Source organism: Salminus brasiliensis, chromosome 22 (assembly GCF_030463535.1).
Source record: "Salminus brasiliensis chromosome 22, fSalBra1.hap2, whole genome shotgun sequence".
Classification (NCBI taxonomy): Eukaryota; Metazoa; Chordata; class Actinopteri; order Characiformes; family Bryconidae; genus Salminus; species Salminus brasiliensis.
In genome coordinates, this window is record NC_132899.1 from 23,627,072 (window position 1) to 23,646,306 (window position 19,235).

Here is a 19,235-nt window from a genome sequence, read left to right on the forward strand (position 1 = left end):
CATTTCTCAAGTTACACCACTGCTTACAGCACAGCCCAGGTCATGCCTTAAGGAACGGCCAGCCAGAAAAAAACCCTTCTAGAGCTCACTGTCAGACTGCGGACACAGATATTAAAGTAAAGGTAAGAGAGTGTGTGTGTGTGTGTGTCTCTCTCTAACCTCACCTGCATCTATACCTGCACCTCACAGCCTGCAGGACAGGACAGTGTTCTAGCCTGGTGTTGGTTAGCACTGTGTGTGACTGGGCATCATTATTATGGCTAAATGTGATGTAACACAAGTAACTGGAGTGTTTAGCTATCCCACCTGGGTGTGTGTCAGCTGCTGGGTCTGTCCTCTGCCTGTATTTTATTTTATTTTTTTAATTCAGTATTGTATTATATTGCCCTCTACAAGGACTGTGGGGACACGTCCAGGAAGCCCCTAATGATAGCTAATGTAAGATAAAGATGATTCATAGTGTGTGATTCATTTACATCATATATTCTGTGTTATTGAGCTTAAGCTAAATGCTACAATGCTTTAAATGCATGCAAAGCCAAGGAGCACAGGGCACCGCTTCTGTGCTTGATGGTGCGAGAGCTTTTTGGACTGGTAAGATGAGACATAGATTGAGGAAGAGTGTCTGTTTGGAGATAGAAGCGTTACCACTGAATAATTTAGCTAGTCAGCCCCGTATAACTTGGCCATCTGCATGTCTTTGCTAATGAGACATTTCACTGGGATGATGTTGCGCGGTTTTCTCATATTAGCTTGCAGCTGAAGGTTTGGCCTTTTGGCCTTTTGGGCCTTTGGGCCCTCTAGGTAATGTCAGTGCTGTCAGTGCACCGTTCATTCACTGCCCTGCTAAGAGGCACTGGTCACTGGAACCATGTGTGCGTCTCGGCCCAGAGCTGGACTCTCTGGAAGTAAATCAATCTGCCCTCCCAAGTCTCTCCACAGGACTCCTGACAGAATGTGCTCCTGCTGTGCCGTCAGGGGGATCTTAGGGATGCACCATTTTAATCTGCCTAATCCAGAGAGCATGGGCTTTAATTGCAGCGCTCCTGTTCAAAGCAGTGTGACTGTGATCCTCACACAGACGTTCTAATTAGACACCATCGTCCTGCTGGATCCCCATGCTGATACTGGGCCACTTTCCATCCCTTGGAGAGGGAGCTAGCTGGCAGAGTACGGGAGGAAGGTATTTATAGAAAAATGGGGCCTCACTTTACCCTTTTTGGAGAGAGAATTATTAAGGATCTGTGCTACGCTGTCCCAGTTTCTCGGCGTTAGCTCTGCAGGCAAGACTGGCTGGACCTAGCCAGGGATGCAGAGTCAACCCGGCGAGCAGCAGAAGAGCTCTGGCACCTCCTGCACCTTTCTTCTTTGAATGGCAGTGCTCTGTGCATGCTTGGCATTGATAATGGGGGCATCGTGAAGGAAGGCGCCGAATGGCGGTCCTGTTGGACGGGTTCTGGAGACACCTGGGTGGGAGAAGTGAGCTGGATATCTTCCTGACGTCCAAAGCTTTTTGCACTTGTTGAAATTTTGTACAAAATGAAGAAATTCCTGCAGAACAAGAAAGGGAGGTACTCTTTACGCCAGCAGAAGTCTGGGCCTCGCTATCCATCTAAAGATTTCTGTAAGTTCATGTCAGCTGCAATTTCCATTTCCATGTAAGCTAAAATGTGCATCTTTGTTCATGTACAAGCACACATAATAACACTCATAATAACACACAGAGATTTGCATGTAGCTTAATGGCTCTTAATGCTATTTTTTTGCATTACCTTCCATAATTCTGGTTAAAGCCTCTAAAATTGAGAATTAGGCTTTTTCCGGATTGCCCCAAATGCCCAGCATCACGGTTTTCATAGATTTGGTCCTAGTTACATGTCTGCAGCCAAATTAATGCTTTTTTTTAGCATGAATCGATGCCACTCCTGCATACATATTTAAGCAGGCGCCTCACAGCAATGTATTTCCATTGTGTGGTGAGACTGAGGAAGCTGTATAATGACTCCGACAGCACTCGCAGTGTTTTCAGATGCCTTGTTTTCAGGGTTGTGTGTTCTCAATGAGGTCAATGACAGCAGAAGGTGTAAGGAGTCAGCTGAGACACATGCATGAGAGACTGAACCTCACACAGAAAGCACAGATCCATTACTTTGCCTAGGAAGGCTGCTTCACAAATGACCAGCTGTCCTCTAGAGACACTAGACTAGCTGCAGAGATAATGGGGAGAATGTGGATCTGGGGTTCAATAGGTTAATCAATATTTTGGCAAAGCTTCAGTTGTGACGGTGCATGGGATGAGATCTGTGGCCTAAATGATCACACTTAAAAAATAGGTTCTTCGCAGGGGGAATGGTTCTTACAGGGAATGGTTCTGTGTAGAGCCATGTCAACTCAAAGAATCATTTGGTTGCTTAAAAGGGCCTTTGCCTGATTAAAAGATTTTGATATTTTGATATGAAGAAAAGCATCTTGTGTATCAAGATGACGAAATTCATGATTCCATAAAATATTGTCATATTGCCTACCCCTGCTAGTGACCCCATCTGGGTTTGTATGTGTAATGTTGACAATGGTAAAATAATAAATAAATTTAAAAATGGTTGGTAACGCATTGTAACGACTACATAAACATTTCAAATGACTTATTCCAACATTCATCAGTTGTTATAACACCTTCTATGGGTTAAAGAAGCTCCGAATGACAACCAAAAGCACCCTATATGACCACTGATGCTTGTTGAAATAAGCTTATGTGGGTTTATGTCAGTTGTAATGACAGTCTTATGTAGATGTTATGTAGGTTGCACAGCATTATAAATAGTTCCCTGCAGTAAAGTGTTACTAATTTGTTTTCTTTGGATACTATTCATCCTTAAAATGGCTAGCACAAACACTATGTGGACAAAATTATTAGGACACACCTCTTAATCATTGAATTCAGGTGTTTCATTCAGTCCCATTGCCACAGGTGTATAAAATCCAGCACCTAGCAAGGTGGTCTGCCTTTACACACATTAGTGAAGGAATGGATTGTTCGAAAGAGCTCACTGAATTCCAGCTTGGTACTGGAATAGGATGCCACCGTTGCAGCAGGTCAGTTAGGGAAATTTCCTCCCTTTTGGATATTCCGCTTGTTGAGGAGCATAGTGCGCTCTGCTGACCCGATAACTGCAGTATTCCAAATCTGCTATTAGAGCTGCACACGGGGACCAACTCCATATTATTGCTAATGGATTTAGAATTAGAATAGGATGTCATAGATGGCTTCTGTATGTGTCCCAATAATTTTGTCCACCATGAATGTGTTTTAAAAATCCGTAATTTTGCCAAAATGTTCCCCAAACTATCATGAAACTGTGTCTAAGGAAGCAAATAGGGTATTCATAACATGTAATAACATTCAGCTAGGGAGACTGCTGGTTCATGTCCTCACCCCTGTGACTCAGTAAGTTTCTCAAGATTGGAGCATTTCAGACCTTTAATGACTCACTTTTTACAACTTAACTGTTATTTGTGCAGAAAAGTGGAAAAATTCATGGCTTCTGGGATTCTTACAGTTTGAAGCAGTATGATTGTCACTCACTGGGTTTCATACCTAAATATCTTCAACGCACAGGTAAACATGTATTAAAGAGTAAGGAAGCTAAGCTTCTCCTCTTCCTCTGTTCCAGTCCTCAACATGCCAACATCTAACCAGGGCTGGCCAGAGGAGTTCGGCTTCCAGCTTGGGGGGAATGGACCCAGCTACATTCTTTCTGTGGAGGAGGGCAGCAGTGCCCACCTGTCAGGCCTGCAGCCTGGAGATCAGGTTTTGGAGATTGAAGGGCAGGATGTGTCCGCTCTTGGACCTCAGGCTCTAATCACTCTGGCGCAGATGCAGAAGAACATCCCACCCAGCATTGGAGTGGTCTCCAGAATCCAGCAGGTCAGAGGACCTAAGAGGAGGCACATCTCATGTGTCTCAGGCCGTCTGTACTTCTTCCTTTCTCATTGTATTCATTACGTTTCTTCTAGTCTTTTCCTTAATTTCTTAACTATTGCTGTAAAATTACAAAATCATCGATCAGCCAAGGCAGGTTTGGTGGAAGCCATGGAAGTCTGGTTCTTTTGCTTTGAAGTGGAGCTACAAGGCTAATTGCTAGCCTAGATTATCACACATTTGACTCAAATGTTGGGTTAGTAATAATAAATAATAAAGTAATAATAAACAGTAGTTGGTATAGTGTTGGTATCGGTGGTGTTGTATCGGCACCAATAATGGCACTCACACACAGTATCGGTATCAGCAATGCAGAGCACAGATACCATGAAGCTCACGGATGCTCTAGAATGTACTTTATGAAACCAAACATTTAAACAACCAGTAAAAGCCAGTCATAAAAGCCAGTATTACCATTAAACCAACATTAAAATAACTTTTTTTTTTTTTTTTTTGGTTGTGAAACCAAACGTTCACACACCTTTTTATGCAGAGTGTGCTTGAATGTAAAATTGCTGCAGAAGCACTTTTTGTTTTATACATTTTTGTTTTATAATTAAATTCACATTTTGAACACAAGTTAGCAAGATTATGCTTCCCTACTTGCACGTGTTTCTGCATTGTGGTAATTTAGATTTTTTCATTGCTCTCAACCTTTTCAAAAGTACAGTTCCTCAACCAGTAAACACTGTTCTTTCAAGTTTATTCGATCTGATATGGGATAAGATTAAAAAGAATACAACCTATAAAAAGTGAAAAACTATAAATATCAGAGTTTATAGCCATCTATCCAGTATTTAAGTCAGATTTGGTATTGGTATTAGTACTCTGTATTGGCAGATATTTGAAAATCTGGTATTGGTATTGGAAAGTAAATGGAACCCTGTTATGTGTGAAAACAGATAAACATAGGTTGCATAGCTGGAAGTCAAACTTTTCTCTGTACGCTTTTACATTTCCTAGATAAAGGTCTTTACAACAGTGCTATAACACATATGCAGGTCTGTTTGAGATCACTTAACAGATGGACAGAATTTAAAGCAAGCAGCGGGCTTGCTAGCCATCATGTGCTTCCATTACTTGTTGCCTTAGCCTTGTAGATTCATTTCCAAGCTAAGGAAAGCGAACTCCAGACAAGCTAAGCTAAGTCAATGGCTGGCTAATAGACTAAATATGGACTAAAAGGTGAATCACATCAAACTATAGTTTTTGTAACACAAATGTCAAAATCTGTCAAATTAAATGCTATTCCCTAATGTCATTAAAACCAGTTCAATAACATAGATCTGTTCATTCAGCGCCACTTGTTCATGCTGAAGTTACAAGCTTTGTGAATAAGGTGTAGTGCACAGCAGCCAATAGTAAAGGCACAGTTACAGAAACAGCCTGTTTAGTTGTAAGGCATGAAGATATTATGAAGTTATTTGAGTGAGAGGTGCTGCCACTGGGTCAAATTTGGGCCATGCTGCCTTCCATGAGCAGTCGGAGCCTGAGAGAGCACGATTGGCCTTGGTCTCTCTCTCTCTCTCTCTCTCTCTCTCTCTCTCTCTCTCTCTCCCCCTCCCCCACATTACTTCAATGTGGTGCTGGCTGGCATGAGCATCTGCTGACTGAAGGGTATCCTGTGCTTTCCTCAGAGCGCGTTGGTTGCCTGATGCAACGTTGGAGGCCGGAAATAGTCATGTAAAAATGACTATTGTAGTTTCTGGTACATAAACCACACATAGTGGACCATGACTGGAATGTAACAATGGGCCATTTAAAGCAATAGTTCAGTAAAAAGATAAATAAACATGGTTTGTCACCTTTTTGCCACACGTTATTTTCCTCCTTTCGCTTTTAGTTTAGGACTGGAAATGCTAACAAGCACTGGACTAGACTGTCACCATTCTCATCTTTGTAAATAAAGGGCCAAAATGCCTCTCAACCCACCCAAAACACAACCAGAATTCCATTTAGTTCGCACCAATCAATTGAGTTAGTTTCAAACGTAGTATTACACACTTTAGATTATAAACACAAAAATTATCTTGTTTAGATGAAATTGCTGAAAGGTCAGACAGCCATTTTTACCTCAAAATGTAATCGTGGAGTATTAGTACAAAACTGGACAAAATGTGTTAACGTCATTCCATATTTAGCCTAAAGGTTCAAATACGGTCTCTCGATTTTATTAACTCGCTTTGTAAAACTTGTTAATGTAGCTTTCTGTAGATTCTAGCTTTAACCCCTTAAAATGCCAGTGCCAAACTTCTGTTACCAGAGAATAGCCCCACCAGTTTGTACAGAAGTCCCTGTAGTTACTGAATAATACACTGTAGTGTGTAATAAGCCTTGGAGTGTTATGGGGTTAAACTCTTATCAGGATACAATCCAGATGTTAGTCACATGAAGTGACCAGATGTAAACAGGGCCTGTGTGCAGTGTATGTTGGCAGAATTAGCCTAGAACCCCCCAGCCTTCTGGCTGATTGATTGCATCTGGGGAAAGTGTTAAATCATGTTTATTATATATGAAAGTATGTGAAGTCTTAACTGACTGTACTAGGGTAAAAATGCTAAAAGAAAGACTAGCTTTGACTAAAAGAAGTCTTGACCTTTTCCTGACCTACAGATGGATATCACCCCGGGCCCTGATGGTCGCTTCGGCTTTACTATAGTGGGAGACTGCCCCCTTCTGGTGGAGGACTGCTCTGCCTGCTCCCCGGCAGGCCGCAGTGGTCTGAGGGCAGGTGATTACGTTATGGAAGTGAATGGAATCCCGGTGAAGCAGCATGAGATGGCTGCTGCGCTGATAAAGGCCTCCCAGGGCCGTACGCTGCGTCTGGGAGTGCTGTGTATGGGCAGTCGGCAGAAACGCAGCAGTGGCAGCATAGAGGAGTGCCAGAAAGGCAATGAGGGCTCGAGACTGGACCGCAAGCACAAGGCCTTGGAGTTCAACAAGAGGGTGAGGTCACTGGAATGGTTGTGTTGTTTAAGCATTTGGTAAGAAAAGCAGTCCCAGTTCAATTATTCATCAGTTGAATTATTCACCAGTGTAGCAAGTAAATAAATTATCCATTTTGCTTCTTTGTTATTTAAGTTCATAGTGGAACCGACTAGCTAGCTAGGGCCCCCAGCACGAATAAATTAGCTCTAGTCTACAGTTTCATATTTCGATTTTAGTGTAATAGTGTAATGAATTGACGGCATGAACAGGTTGAAACTAGGAATTTACAAATCATAATGTTTTATGGCTGATTCTGAAATTCTGAGATTGGCTGATGGCTTTTTTGGTGCAAATGGCCAGTTTTGAGAACACCCCTAATTCTGAACTTTGTATTTACCCTATATATATTTTCACGTACAATTAGCATGTATAGTTCATGTAATTATTTTTCAAAAGTTTTTGAACATACAGAGCACAGAGAAACTGCATTTATACAATGCTCAGCTATTTGTGAGCTGTCAAAAATAAAGGTGCTACAAAATATTTTTGAGCGATGCCATTGAGGAAACTTTCTGGAAATTTTTGGTTCCAGAAAGAGCCATTTTTGTAGAAGAGATATGTGTAAGATGGACCTTGTGAAGGTTTAAGGAAGTCAATGTAAAGGCTCTTTACCAATTAACATTCCAAGAGGGCGCCGCGGAGGTGGCAGCCTGTTGCAGCAGCTCCTGCTCACTTCTGAGCTTTTTCTAACTTTTTTCCTATTTAGAAGTTTTAAGTTAAGTTTCTTTGGTAGTTTAGTGTTGCTTATGACTTTCCCCACTGCGGGACTAATAAAGGACTATCTTATCTTATCTTACTATCTTATCTTAAAGGTTCTTCACTCTCACATCGCTTTTACAAAACTGGTTCTGAAAGGTGCTGCCACTATGATTCACTGGGTCGAATTCTGGTCATGCTGCCTGCTATCGGCAGTCGGAGCCTTGAGAGAGCACGATTGTCAGGCAATCTCAGTGTCAGGAGCATTGCATGTGATGGGGGAGAACATTATTATTATATTATTATATTATTTTTTGCTCCTGGGCACCCCCTACAGTCTGGAAGTGTAATATGCGCTTTGAGCCACCACCAGAGGACACGCTATACAGGCATTTCTGGACAAGCTGAGAGATTAAGCAGTTTCCATGAGCGTTGTCCTGCCCCCTTTCCCCAGAGTTACATAGTGCAGTTAGCAGCGTTCCAAGCCCGGAGTGGCAACAATAGAAATGCCATTCTCACAATTACAAGTCAGTGGAGCTTCTCTATAATTATGAAGCTTTCAACATTTATAGCATCGCTCATATAGCACCTTAATTTTTACGAGCGTGGTCAAACTTATGTCTGACTGTAAGCCCTGTAACCTGGAGTTGAGATTGATTTGTGTTTCCTGACATTCTTTAGATTGAGGAGGTTCTGGGGAACGAACCTGAGGTGAAGGAGAAGCTGTTTGCCGTGCTGAAGCAGTTCGCTGCAGAGCGGAAGGTGGACTGGCTGGCCTCCATCCTTCCGGACATCCTGACCACTGAGGAGCAGCAGCAGCTAATTTCTAACATCAGGTAGACACCCAGTATCTGTTACTGTGTGCTAGTTTTTAACCTCTATTTCGGTGCCTCTCTGACCTGAAATGCTTTGAGTTTGCAGTGTCTGCATTGCTGTATGACCACTAGAGGGCCGCCGTGTTTTTTATATACCCCTTTTCCTTGTCCATACAGTATCTGTACGATTATTTAAGTGTGGCCCTTGCGCTTGCGGTTAAGCATGTATATGATTACTTACCTTCAACAGTTCAGGCTTCATTTGCTACAGTATTTGTTGTGTGTCCGTTTTCTAAGTAGTAGGGGATAGATTACTGGATTTTCCTAGTGTTAGCCAGCCTGGCTGCACAGAGCTGTTGATAGGTCGGCCTCCATCTGTTACTGCAGTGCTCAGGGATAATCCACTGGCTCTCCTGTGTGTAAGGTTATGCGTTTATGAGTGAAATTCCCCTCTTAGCACATTTGTACCCACAGGCCAACTAGGTCAGTGGTGTGATGTGGCACTGGCCACTGAATTCCATAACTGATCAAGTGCTGGCCTGCGCCCGGCACAATCTGTCTGCTTGGCATGCACAGAAAAACAAACAGGCCCATCACAACTGAGTTCAGCTTGGAATGATTTGCCATTTCAGTGTGAAATAGTGAGCTTGCCAACTGTACAGCAAAGCTTCTGAAAAAGATTGCTCCTCCAGGACCAGAATGCTACAAATCATCCATTAATCCATTTGTAGTCTCCATAAAAAAATGAATTATAGGACTGATTTGACAGATAAGAAACCCTAAGCAGGTCATTCCTCCATATAGCAACCGTTTGATTGTTCTCGCATGTACGGACAGACAGCTAAGAGTTAGTTCTGAGGAAGTTTGTTATCTGAGCTAGCAGTCTCTGTCATTAAGTGTGTAATCCGCTTTAGGGGGAAATCTGGTGAAGGTCAGTGAATGCGGACTTCAGCATGTGCTCAGCAGTTTAAGGTCCCTCAGCAGTCGGGGGGATAATCCCAAAGTTTTGCCATGATGGGTAATATATACTGTGTACAGCACTGTGTAGAAATCAGAGACCACACCTGGTTAATTTGGTTCATTTACAGTTGAGTTAGGTGCAAGTATCTAATGTACGATATTTCACTTGCAGAAGGAGAAATTGAAAGTAAAATAATTAAAAAACACTATTTTCCAAACTTGAACAGAGAAATTTGGAACCTTTGCAACTGTGCAAGACCTGGTAGGCCACCAGAACTATGCTCTCTTCATAGAAACAGCACAGAGAGCTTTCATTTGGATGAGAGAGGAGAAGATGACTCAGCACTGTGGGTCTGAAAGCATGTGGAACTGATCAAGAAATTCATGCTGAAAAGCTGCTGGTGTTTTCAGAAAAAAAACCCAGGCCTCAAAATCATTGAACATGTTTGGGATGACTTGGATGGTGAGAAGCAGGAAATGCTCCAACTTCTAAAACATTGGAGATTTCTGTAGAAACACTGAAAGCGAGTCTCCTAAAGTAGATGGTAGCTGATAGGATGGACTTTTTTGAACAGTGCTGGACATGTGTAGGTACAGTGCAGAGCGTGAGCACACTCAAAAAAGGACCAATCAGTCCGGTTCTGATGGTCCAGCATGTTGGAGGGCTTAGTTCCAACCCTAATCTAACACACCTGCTCCTGGTAACGAAAGCCTTCAGAAGCACTGAGTATTAGAGCCAGGTGTGTTGGATCTGAACTCTCCAGGTCAGTAGATCACTAGGACCGGATTTGGATTTGTTAGGGCTGTGTATTTGCAGGAACCAGGTAACACTTTGTGAGACAGGGGTTACGATTCAATATATTGCGATACTGTAAGCAAGACGATATTGCAGTAAACTGCAACTGTCATAATATAAAAATCACACCATCACATACACAAAATCTGAGTAAAAGTAAAGGAATTTTTTAACACAATCAGAACAGTGAAATCTGAAGACAGAGTACAACACTGCCGTCTAGTGGTCAGGGTTTAAACACAACACAAAATGAACCACTGTCTGACACCAATCTTTACATGCAAATTATTCATTAAAAATCAATACTGTGTTTTGGAGAATTAATTCAGTATTGCAAAACATAAAAACACAGTGTTTCAGTATATCAATATTTTCTTACACCCCTACTTGGAGTGTTGTTTGCAGTGTTCCAATACACACATGAATGTCCTTGCAGACCTAGCGCAATTATTTAGGTGACATTTTTCAAGAGAATATTTATGCAGTCTTTAGTTGGCATCAGGAACAGCACTACCAGTCTGGCTGGTAAAAGCTAGTGAATGCCATTTGTAATTGGATTGTATTATATATGACTTCTTTCAAACCTAAAAAAATGTACCCTAAGCCTTTTGGTCATCCTCAATGTCCACACTTTTATCAATGGTAGAAACCTTGAGAGGTTTTGAAGTGGGTGCTTGGTCTTGAAGAATGAGCTCATTGTTGAGTTTTAACAGGGAAACAACTAGAATTCCAAGCATAATGCAGCTCAATGACCAGTGAAATCTTTGCCATTTTGGCCCTGAGAACTATTAACAAACCTCTAAACTCTGATTGGTCTTCACTGCTACCTTTAGGAATTTGTTGAAGGAGGTTGCTGCTGAGTCTTTATCCATGTGTGGCCTCATCCTATTGATTGGCAAAATGAGAAAAGGTGACCTGCTACAGCTTTGCAGTCCTTGTGTACGTGTGCAAATGTGCTGCAATTGCACCATTTGGAACAGGGCTTGAATCAGAGGAGAACACTGTTTGATGCTCAGCACACAGATGTGCAACTACCTGATAGATCATGTTTTTGTGATAAATACTGTGATATTGTTCCCAAATGGGGCTAATTACTATTGTAGCAATTGAAGGTGTGTGTGTGTGTGGGGGGGGGGGGTAAAGGGGAAATATGATGAAACACATATAATGCAACTTTATTTCTAAATAGCTCCACCCACTACCTTTGCAAAGGCAGAGTTTCAAAAAGCAGCCAGGGCTCAAAACTGTCAGATGGAGCAAAATACCACCAAAACATTTGGCTGCAGAAAATGAAGAGAAATGGATGAGTTTATATCACTCACGATTTGAGGAGCTGGAAACCTAAGGACAGAAAGGTGTATTTACAGCAGACGTCAGCAGGTAGACAGAGAGATAGTGTGTGTGTGGTAGAGGGTGGCACAGAGAGAGGAAAAGAGAGAGAGAAAGGGAGAGAGAGAGATGTGAACTCAAGGTGAAGTAAATGTTAGCTAGGTAGTGCAAACCAGGACAAATGAGAATAGACTTAGTAGTAAATATTTTTTTGTTGAGAGTAGTAATGGTAATTGGTTGATGGGTAGAAGGGGGGTGAGCAGTGAGGAAACAAATCCTCTAACTAGCTGTTCTGAACAGGGCTGTGAAAAGGGTGCTGTGGTATTGGTATTTTGACTAAAGCCTACAACATGCGACACCCTTCAAAACACTCAGGGAACTGGTAACTTATTATTATGGTTATTTTGACCATAATTTTATATTTATTGGATTCACCCAAAGAACATCTGTGATCGGTCAGGATGCTCACAGCTCGCAGTAAAGAAAGTTAAATAAAGAAGAAGAAAAAGACAAAAATGACCTGGCATTCACATGTTAGGTCTAGCTGTGGCGCATTTGAACCCCGCAAGGCGTCTCCGTATAGCTGTGTGGTACTTTTACTGGTAATGCGTAAATGCTAATAGCTTAGGAAACAGGGATTGAGTTATGCAAACCAATGTATAATATGTGGAGTAGTAAAAAAAAGGGACTAGGTACACTATGAGACTTCAGTTTGATTTCTCTTCCTATTTCTCACCTACTGAACAATATCTAGGTCAGCGTTTTAAGCCTCTCTGAGTATAATACAGATTCGTGATGGCCTACTGGGATCCTACCCAGCCCTCAATACCAATACTCTCTTTTAGATGATGATGGAAAGTGGTGTTTGGCTCTGCTCCTCATTGCGGGCCCAGACAGCATCAGCTAGTCACAGAGGCACTGAGGTGTTAGAACGACTTAAAAATAGCTCGTACAGAGCATGAGATTTTTCTGCTTTAGGTAATTGTGATTAATTGCTCACTCTAAGTTTGCTATGAAAGTGTGAAAATTGACTGCATTTCTGAACCTTCTGTACTTTAGAGTCAGATATACAACAGTCAGGTTGTATATCTCTTATAGTCGCTATAAGAACTACGCTGTACATCTAGATATAGTTAGCAAAGCTTCAAACAATGAAGATCGTCATCTGTCTTGATACATTAATATGTTTATAATATGTTTATATGATCCAAACATCATGGGGGTTTGAACTAAGGAGAACACCACACTCTCAGCAAAAAGGAGTCTTTGATTTGGGACCCTTTTTGCTGCTCTATGGAACCATTTTTGAAAGGTTTTTCAGCAATGCAAAATTTTTGAACCATTTAAGCACCCAGTGGGTCCTTAAGCCAGTGTGGTTGTCTGTGCTTTTTTTATATATATCAAATTTATTAATTGATTTTTACCCTTATTTCTCCCAGTGTGGTCCTGACAATCAACCCACCTGTTCGTAGCTTCCCCCTAGCACTGTTAATGCTCTCGACACTAGGGAGGACCAGCACATGCCCTATACATGCAAAGCCAGCCGCCGCTTCTTTTCGACCTGCCGCTGATGCTGGCCAACATTGCTTAAGACTGATGAGGGGTGAGAGCACCATCTACCCACCTGGAAAGGCCAATTGGGCTGTCATCGATTGCCCAGGGTTCGAACTTGTGACCCCTGGGCTGTAGTGGCAGTGGAATAGATGGCTGAGCCACTCAGAGCCACATACCACAATGTAAAGAGCAGCGGGGGATTTTAAATAATGTTAAATGTCTAAACCAACTAAAATGGTGAGAAAGTAGCATGTCTTGTTTCTAAACCTTCAATGGAAGTCAATACATTTTTGAGGATTTTTATTGGTCCAATCACTGGAATTTTGACATAATGTAAATCAGCTATCAGATCCACATTATGTCAAAAAATGAGAGACATCAGTAATGGAGATACAAGGGTAGAGGGTAGGAACACTGTGAAGCTCGGCACCGCTCTTCTACATCAAAACAGTTCTCTACCAAATTGACTGGAACACGCTCATGAAGAAAAAAACACATGAGCACAGTTTAAATTTTACTGTACGGTTACTGCCGGTTCCATCAAACGTTTTCATCATATGCGCCTGCTGTGATCTGATATTTATTAAAGTCTACACTGTTTTTTATGCATAAAGGGAATATGGATTTCTGGAGAGCAGCTGTAATGTAGCTTTAAAAGCTTACAGTTTTCTCCCTTGTAGTGGCAATCAGGGCTTTCTCAAACACTGCCATGGGATTACTTTACAATTAAAGTGCATAGTTACTTTAATAGAGGATTACTTTGCTGTTTTAGAAAGTCTCCCTCGCTATAGCAGCAAAACACCTTCCCGTCCAGCTGCAACAGCTCCTGTCTGAGCCTTTAAATGGGCTGTAGATGGTGGATAACAGCTAATTAGAAGTACTAGCATTAATTGCACTACAATTTACCAAAATATCAAGGTATCAAGCCCCTAATTAGCCAATTTTACTGCTCTTTTAAGTGTATTGAACACAGTCTGACAGCATCCAGATGAGTCTATCAATGAACATCATTTCATCTCTTTAAATCCATTTAAAACACAATAACCATTCAATTCGTTCTTAAGCCTTGATTAACCTTTGTTATTTCTAACAAGGCAGGGATCCTCTCTCATGTCCTCGCTTTCAGCCTCTTTCACACGTACGCACAGTCTCTCTTTCTCTCTCTCTCTCTCTTCTCTCTCTCTCTCTCTCTCTCTCTCTCTCTCTCTCTCTCTCTCTCTCTCTCTCTCATGCGCTTTGTAAATCTCTTGGATTTTCTCCTCATTATGCAGCTCTAAGCTTCCACAGGTCACTATGGACTAGCTGTGCTCTCTTGACAGTTTGCTGCTGATGGCTTCTGGTAGCACAGAGACTGTTTGATTGCCTGCTGCTGTGCTGAGCTATAATTGAGCAGTACATGTGCTGTAATACGTATGTATATACACACAGCTGCTGCGTTTTTCTTGTCATTTGATTCAGAATTAATGGCAGCCTAGAAGAGAGAGATGAGTTGCTTGGGGTGAGTAACTTTTGGTTCATTATGACTTTCAGAATAACGACTGAATCAGAACCAGAATGTTGGAGTCTGCGGCTGAACCCACTGCTTAAAGCTAGATTCTAAGGAGCTGCTGTTTTGTGGACAGCACAATGGATGGAGTTTGTGGAGTTGTGTTTCTCTGTGTTACCCAAATGTACTGTATGTTGGTATCACGCTGTTGGACCTGTAGGAGTCCAACAGTAGGGGTTATATTTATGCATAGGAATATGTGTATGTGTGTGTTCTTCACAAAAACCCTCTTTCATTCCTTCCTCTCCAGAGGGTGCTAGGTGGGCATGGGTGGACTGCTGGGTGGGCATGTGCGGGGGGCCGGGGGGGCATGAGTGGGTTGCCAGGTGGGCATGGGTAGGTATGGGTTGTCAGAGTTGCTTGGTGGGCATGGATGGGCTGCCAAGGAGGCATGGGTCGACTGCTGGATAGAAATAGGTGAGTTGACTGGTGAGATGCTGGGATGGCATGGGAGGGCATGGATGGGCTACCAAGTAGACATGGGTCGTCTGCTGGGTGAGCATGGGTCGGCTGCTGGGTGAACATAGCTTGAGCTCTGAGGGGCTGCCAGGTGGGCTAGAGTGGTCAAGGGGGAATGCATTTAAAGGATAAGATTATTAAAAATTACCCATGTTTTTTTTCTTGTGACCATTTCATAGCATCATACTAGAGGTGGTGAATACGTCAATATTTTATTGTATCTTTGTACCAAACAGAATAAAAACTAAAAATAGATTTGAACGATATTTCAAAAACTGATATTAATTAGAGCAGAACGCCTAGCCACTGTTTGACTGCTGTAATTCGTTGTATGTGTAATCCTACAGACATAAAAATTCTCTTTCACTGTATTGATAATCCAGGTGAATTTAGTCCCAATATCTACATTTTCATATGTATCCACATCAACCTGTACATGAATAATACTGTGTACAGCCCACAATTCCCATATCCGTACATCCCTGTATTTTACATACCTGATCTTATTCAGAACTTACATAGACTGGATACATCAATGAGAGTCACTATTGTAACTGTTGTCCAGTTCTGGGTTTCAGTTCTGTTGCTCATCATATTCTTTCTGTTTCCTCCCTATGAAAATAAGACTTGCTCTTTTCTGTAAAGCTTGTCTTAACTGGTTACATTACTTGTGTCTGGAGTTGTGTACTGAAGTTGTTGGATCGAGAAAGTTTGGAATTACTGTCTGATCATTCAGTGCAGCTCATTAACTGCAGTGTGATTGCCAGCTCTTATCTGATGAACATGAGCTTGGAAAACACGTTTCTATGAACTCTTTTCTCTCTGAGTGTGTAATGTGTGGCCCCGCCTTGTCCTCGTGACTGCCCTCCCTGGGCTAAGTGTCAGTGTTTTGATTTGCTTTGTTGCACAGCAGTGAGCTCACACATATAACAAGGTGTCTAAAATCATTCACCACCTTGTGGAATTCTGTTCCCTATAGTAGGGCTCTGTATAGTGATCCAGATTTTCACATGTAGGAGATTCGAACACAGCTTTGGTCCTGCATTTTTGCATGCTGGTAACTGTGGGTGCAGTCCAATTGCTATTTGTTAATGATTGGCAAAAAGGAGTGCTGGCATTTGGGTGTAGCCTAAGGGCACAGTGTGAAGGAAGTAGCTGAATTTGCCGGTGTATGGAAGCATATGGTTATGCGGGTCTACCAGCAGTGGCCGAAATCCCAGTCTACAGGAAATTCCTGTTGCGTACTACTCTTTCAGAGATTGGCGGTGACTTCTAGAAGCAATCCTTGCGCAATGCCATCTGCAGGGGCCTGAAGTTACTACCACCTTAAACATTTATTTGTCTGGGGAAGACGTAGAAATACCTTATGGTAATAGTGTGTAATACACAATTGGAACGCAATAGTACAAATTACTAGTAGGGATCTAACCACTCTTCTCTTCTTAGGTGTGGGATCTCTGTCTTGGGCTGAATTTGCATCCTGCCTCCTTAGCTACTGTCTAATGGTATCCATCAGTTTAACTTTGCGCTATCTTTTAAATATCAGAAGTAGATTTGTTGACTATATGATGAATATTCCTGCCTCTACTACCAGGATATCAGGGCAGGATGTTTCCAGTAACACATATTTAATGAAAATACAAATATGTGTAAAATTAATATCATACTGATGTTGATAAACATCTTTCTATTTGCTGTGAAACAGCTTTTGGCAATTTTTTATACTCATCCATGTTTTGCTATAATACAGTATTTCTTGTGAAAGGCCTGTGATTGAATGACTCATTGAGTGATTCAAAAGGCTGATAATAGATTGTGGAGGAATGCTGGGTGAGTGTAGCGTGCTGTTTGCGCTAGGCGCTTTAAACTCTTCATCATCTCTCACTGTGCTTTTTTTTTTACAAAGCTCTTGCCATTATTGCATGAGGACTCTGGGCACCTCTCATTTAAGTCACTCAGCTCAACCCGGCATATGTAATGGGCACCTGGAGGCAGCTTGGGATCGTGACAGCAGCCTTCAGCACATAATAGCGTGTCTGTATTTGTTTTACTCCCAGGAAGTTGTTCCATCGCAGTTATAGACGGAGTACGTTGGTCATGCTAGGACTAATTGCAGTCCATTAACACTTCTTCAGCCTTCGTTTACAGTGTCTGCAGTGGGACTTTTTGGAAAGAGAATCAGGGTTGGGCGGTATTAGGGCTGGGCGATATGGTAAAAATATGATATCACGATATTTAACACATTTTTATGATACACAATATTTATCACAATAGACATGATCGCAGACAAAATACATCAGTAGTGACATATTCTCAAAAACTACTATTCAAATTCTCCCCCATACACAGTACAGTGATCATTCAGAAATATGCTGCACTTTGTCCAGTTAAACAACACTAATTACACTGTATATCAGTGTTATTCAATATGCTTAGAAAAGCATTGTCATATTGCCCAGCTCCACATTTTTTTCTCTTGGACCGTCTCATAGTATTATGGTGTACGGTATTACCGTTATACCACCTAACACTATCACTGGCTGCCACACAACCCTAAAGCATGGTAGAGACATAAACCTGCTTAACAGTTGGAAACAGGCTTTTTTCATTAATTGCCTTATTTCTCAACATATTTCGTTGGAAATATGTGTGCACATAAGTGCTGTTCTCTATGAAGTAGAGTGGGTTCTGTATAGCACCAACATGGGTTTTAAAGAGACACCTAAAACAGGTTCTTAAAGGGTTTTTAAATGAAAGTGGTAATTCTGTATAGAACCATGACAGATTAATGGTTGTTTGCCTGGTTAAAGGGTAGTCGGTTCCATGTGAAACATTTTTAAAAATCCCTCTGTATAGCTGCAAAAAGGGCTCCACTATTGTTTATAGTTGAAGACCTTATATTGCACAGCGTAAAGCTCCTTAATGTTGCGTATACAATAATAATAATGCTAGAAATATCAATAGATTAGTAGATGTGTTATGTAAGATTCTATAGATGAAAGATTACAATGGGTTATAGATGGTAGATATGTATAAGAATATGTGGAGTAGTGAAATTTGGAATTTTAAAGAAGCTGTTGGTTCTGAGATATGGCTCACTTCCCACTGAGATATGAATAAAGAGGAGAAAGAAAGAGCATGAGAGGGAGAGTGAGAGAGAGAGAGAGAGAGAGAGAGAGAGAGAGAGAGAGAGGGAGAGCGTGAGCAAGTGAGAGAGATACTCCCACACCTTTGCGATTGCTCTATGCTGGCATCTGTACTGGGAGCTTCTGCAGTGATAGCTGTAGTAGAAGACAGCAGACACAGAGGCTGGTGCTCGTTGGAATTTTTCACGTCGTTATACAGAGAATCTCTCTCCTCTTTTTCCTGTACCAGTTGCCTCAGCCATCAGCCGTGTTTCTGAAGGACACTCTGTACTGTTGTGTATCACCGATTTCTTAATCGAAGGGAAAGGATTCTCTGTACATCTGTGCGTTTCCTTCTCTCCTACCTGTTGCGATCTGAAGCCTTCGGATTTGGAGAGTGACGAGCTGAAACTGATCCCAAAGCTGAACTTCATGGCTCTCTTCAGCTGATTCACTCTGTTTCCCTCTTTGCTGCCTTTCTCTTACCATGTTTGCCAGGATCTTCATCCCCAAGAAGCACCGGCAGCGCTTTGACGAGGCCATCTCCCAGAGCCTCATCAACCGCATGTGCCGGAGCAGGAGCCTGAACGACCCGGGCCAGGGACGCCTGCGCCGCAGCCGTAGCCAGGACCACCATGAGCGGGCGCAGAGCTCCAAACGGGCCAGTTCTGTCCCCCGGGATTGCGGGGAGGACCAGGAACGCGGGCAGAGGAAGAGCACCTCCGGCATCCCCAGCATCCCTCCTACTGGACCCAACCAGAGGTATATATCCATATATCAAATGCTTAATATATACCGTATATGTGTGTGTGTGTGTGTGTGTGTATACACACATTCGTAGTAAGAACTAGATGACATTATAAAAATATTGCAAGTAAATTGCCCCATATTACCACATTGACATGTCTTGCAGTATATTGTGTGATTTGGGTAATTCCACATTGACATGTCTTGCAGTATATTATGTGAGCTGGGTAAATGAGGCATG

The 19,235-nt window shown here is 42.0% G+C and overlaps 1 protein-coding gene across 1 annotated transcript in view; it reads left to right on the plus strand.

Annotated features, from left to right (window-relative positions):
• Positions 1–3,679: 3,679 nt before the first annotated feature.
• Positions 3,680–19,235, plus strand: part of grid2ipb (glutamate receptor, ionotropic, delta 2 (Grid2) interacting protein, b) — a 41,430-nt gene continuing 25,874 nt past the window's right edge. Inside the window, 4 exon segments of the mRNA XM_072668185.1 lie at positions 3,680–3,925; positions 6,593–6,925; positions 8,345–8,499; positions 18,746–19,009. Of these exon segments, the coding sequence (XP_072524286.1) occupies positions 3,680–3,925; positions 6,593–6,925; positions 8,345–8,499; positions 18,746–19,009 (998 nt within the window).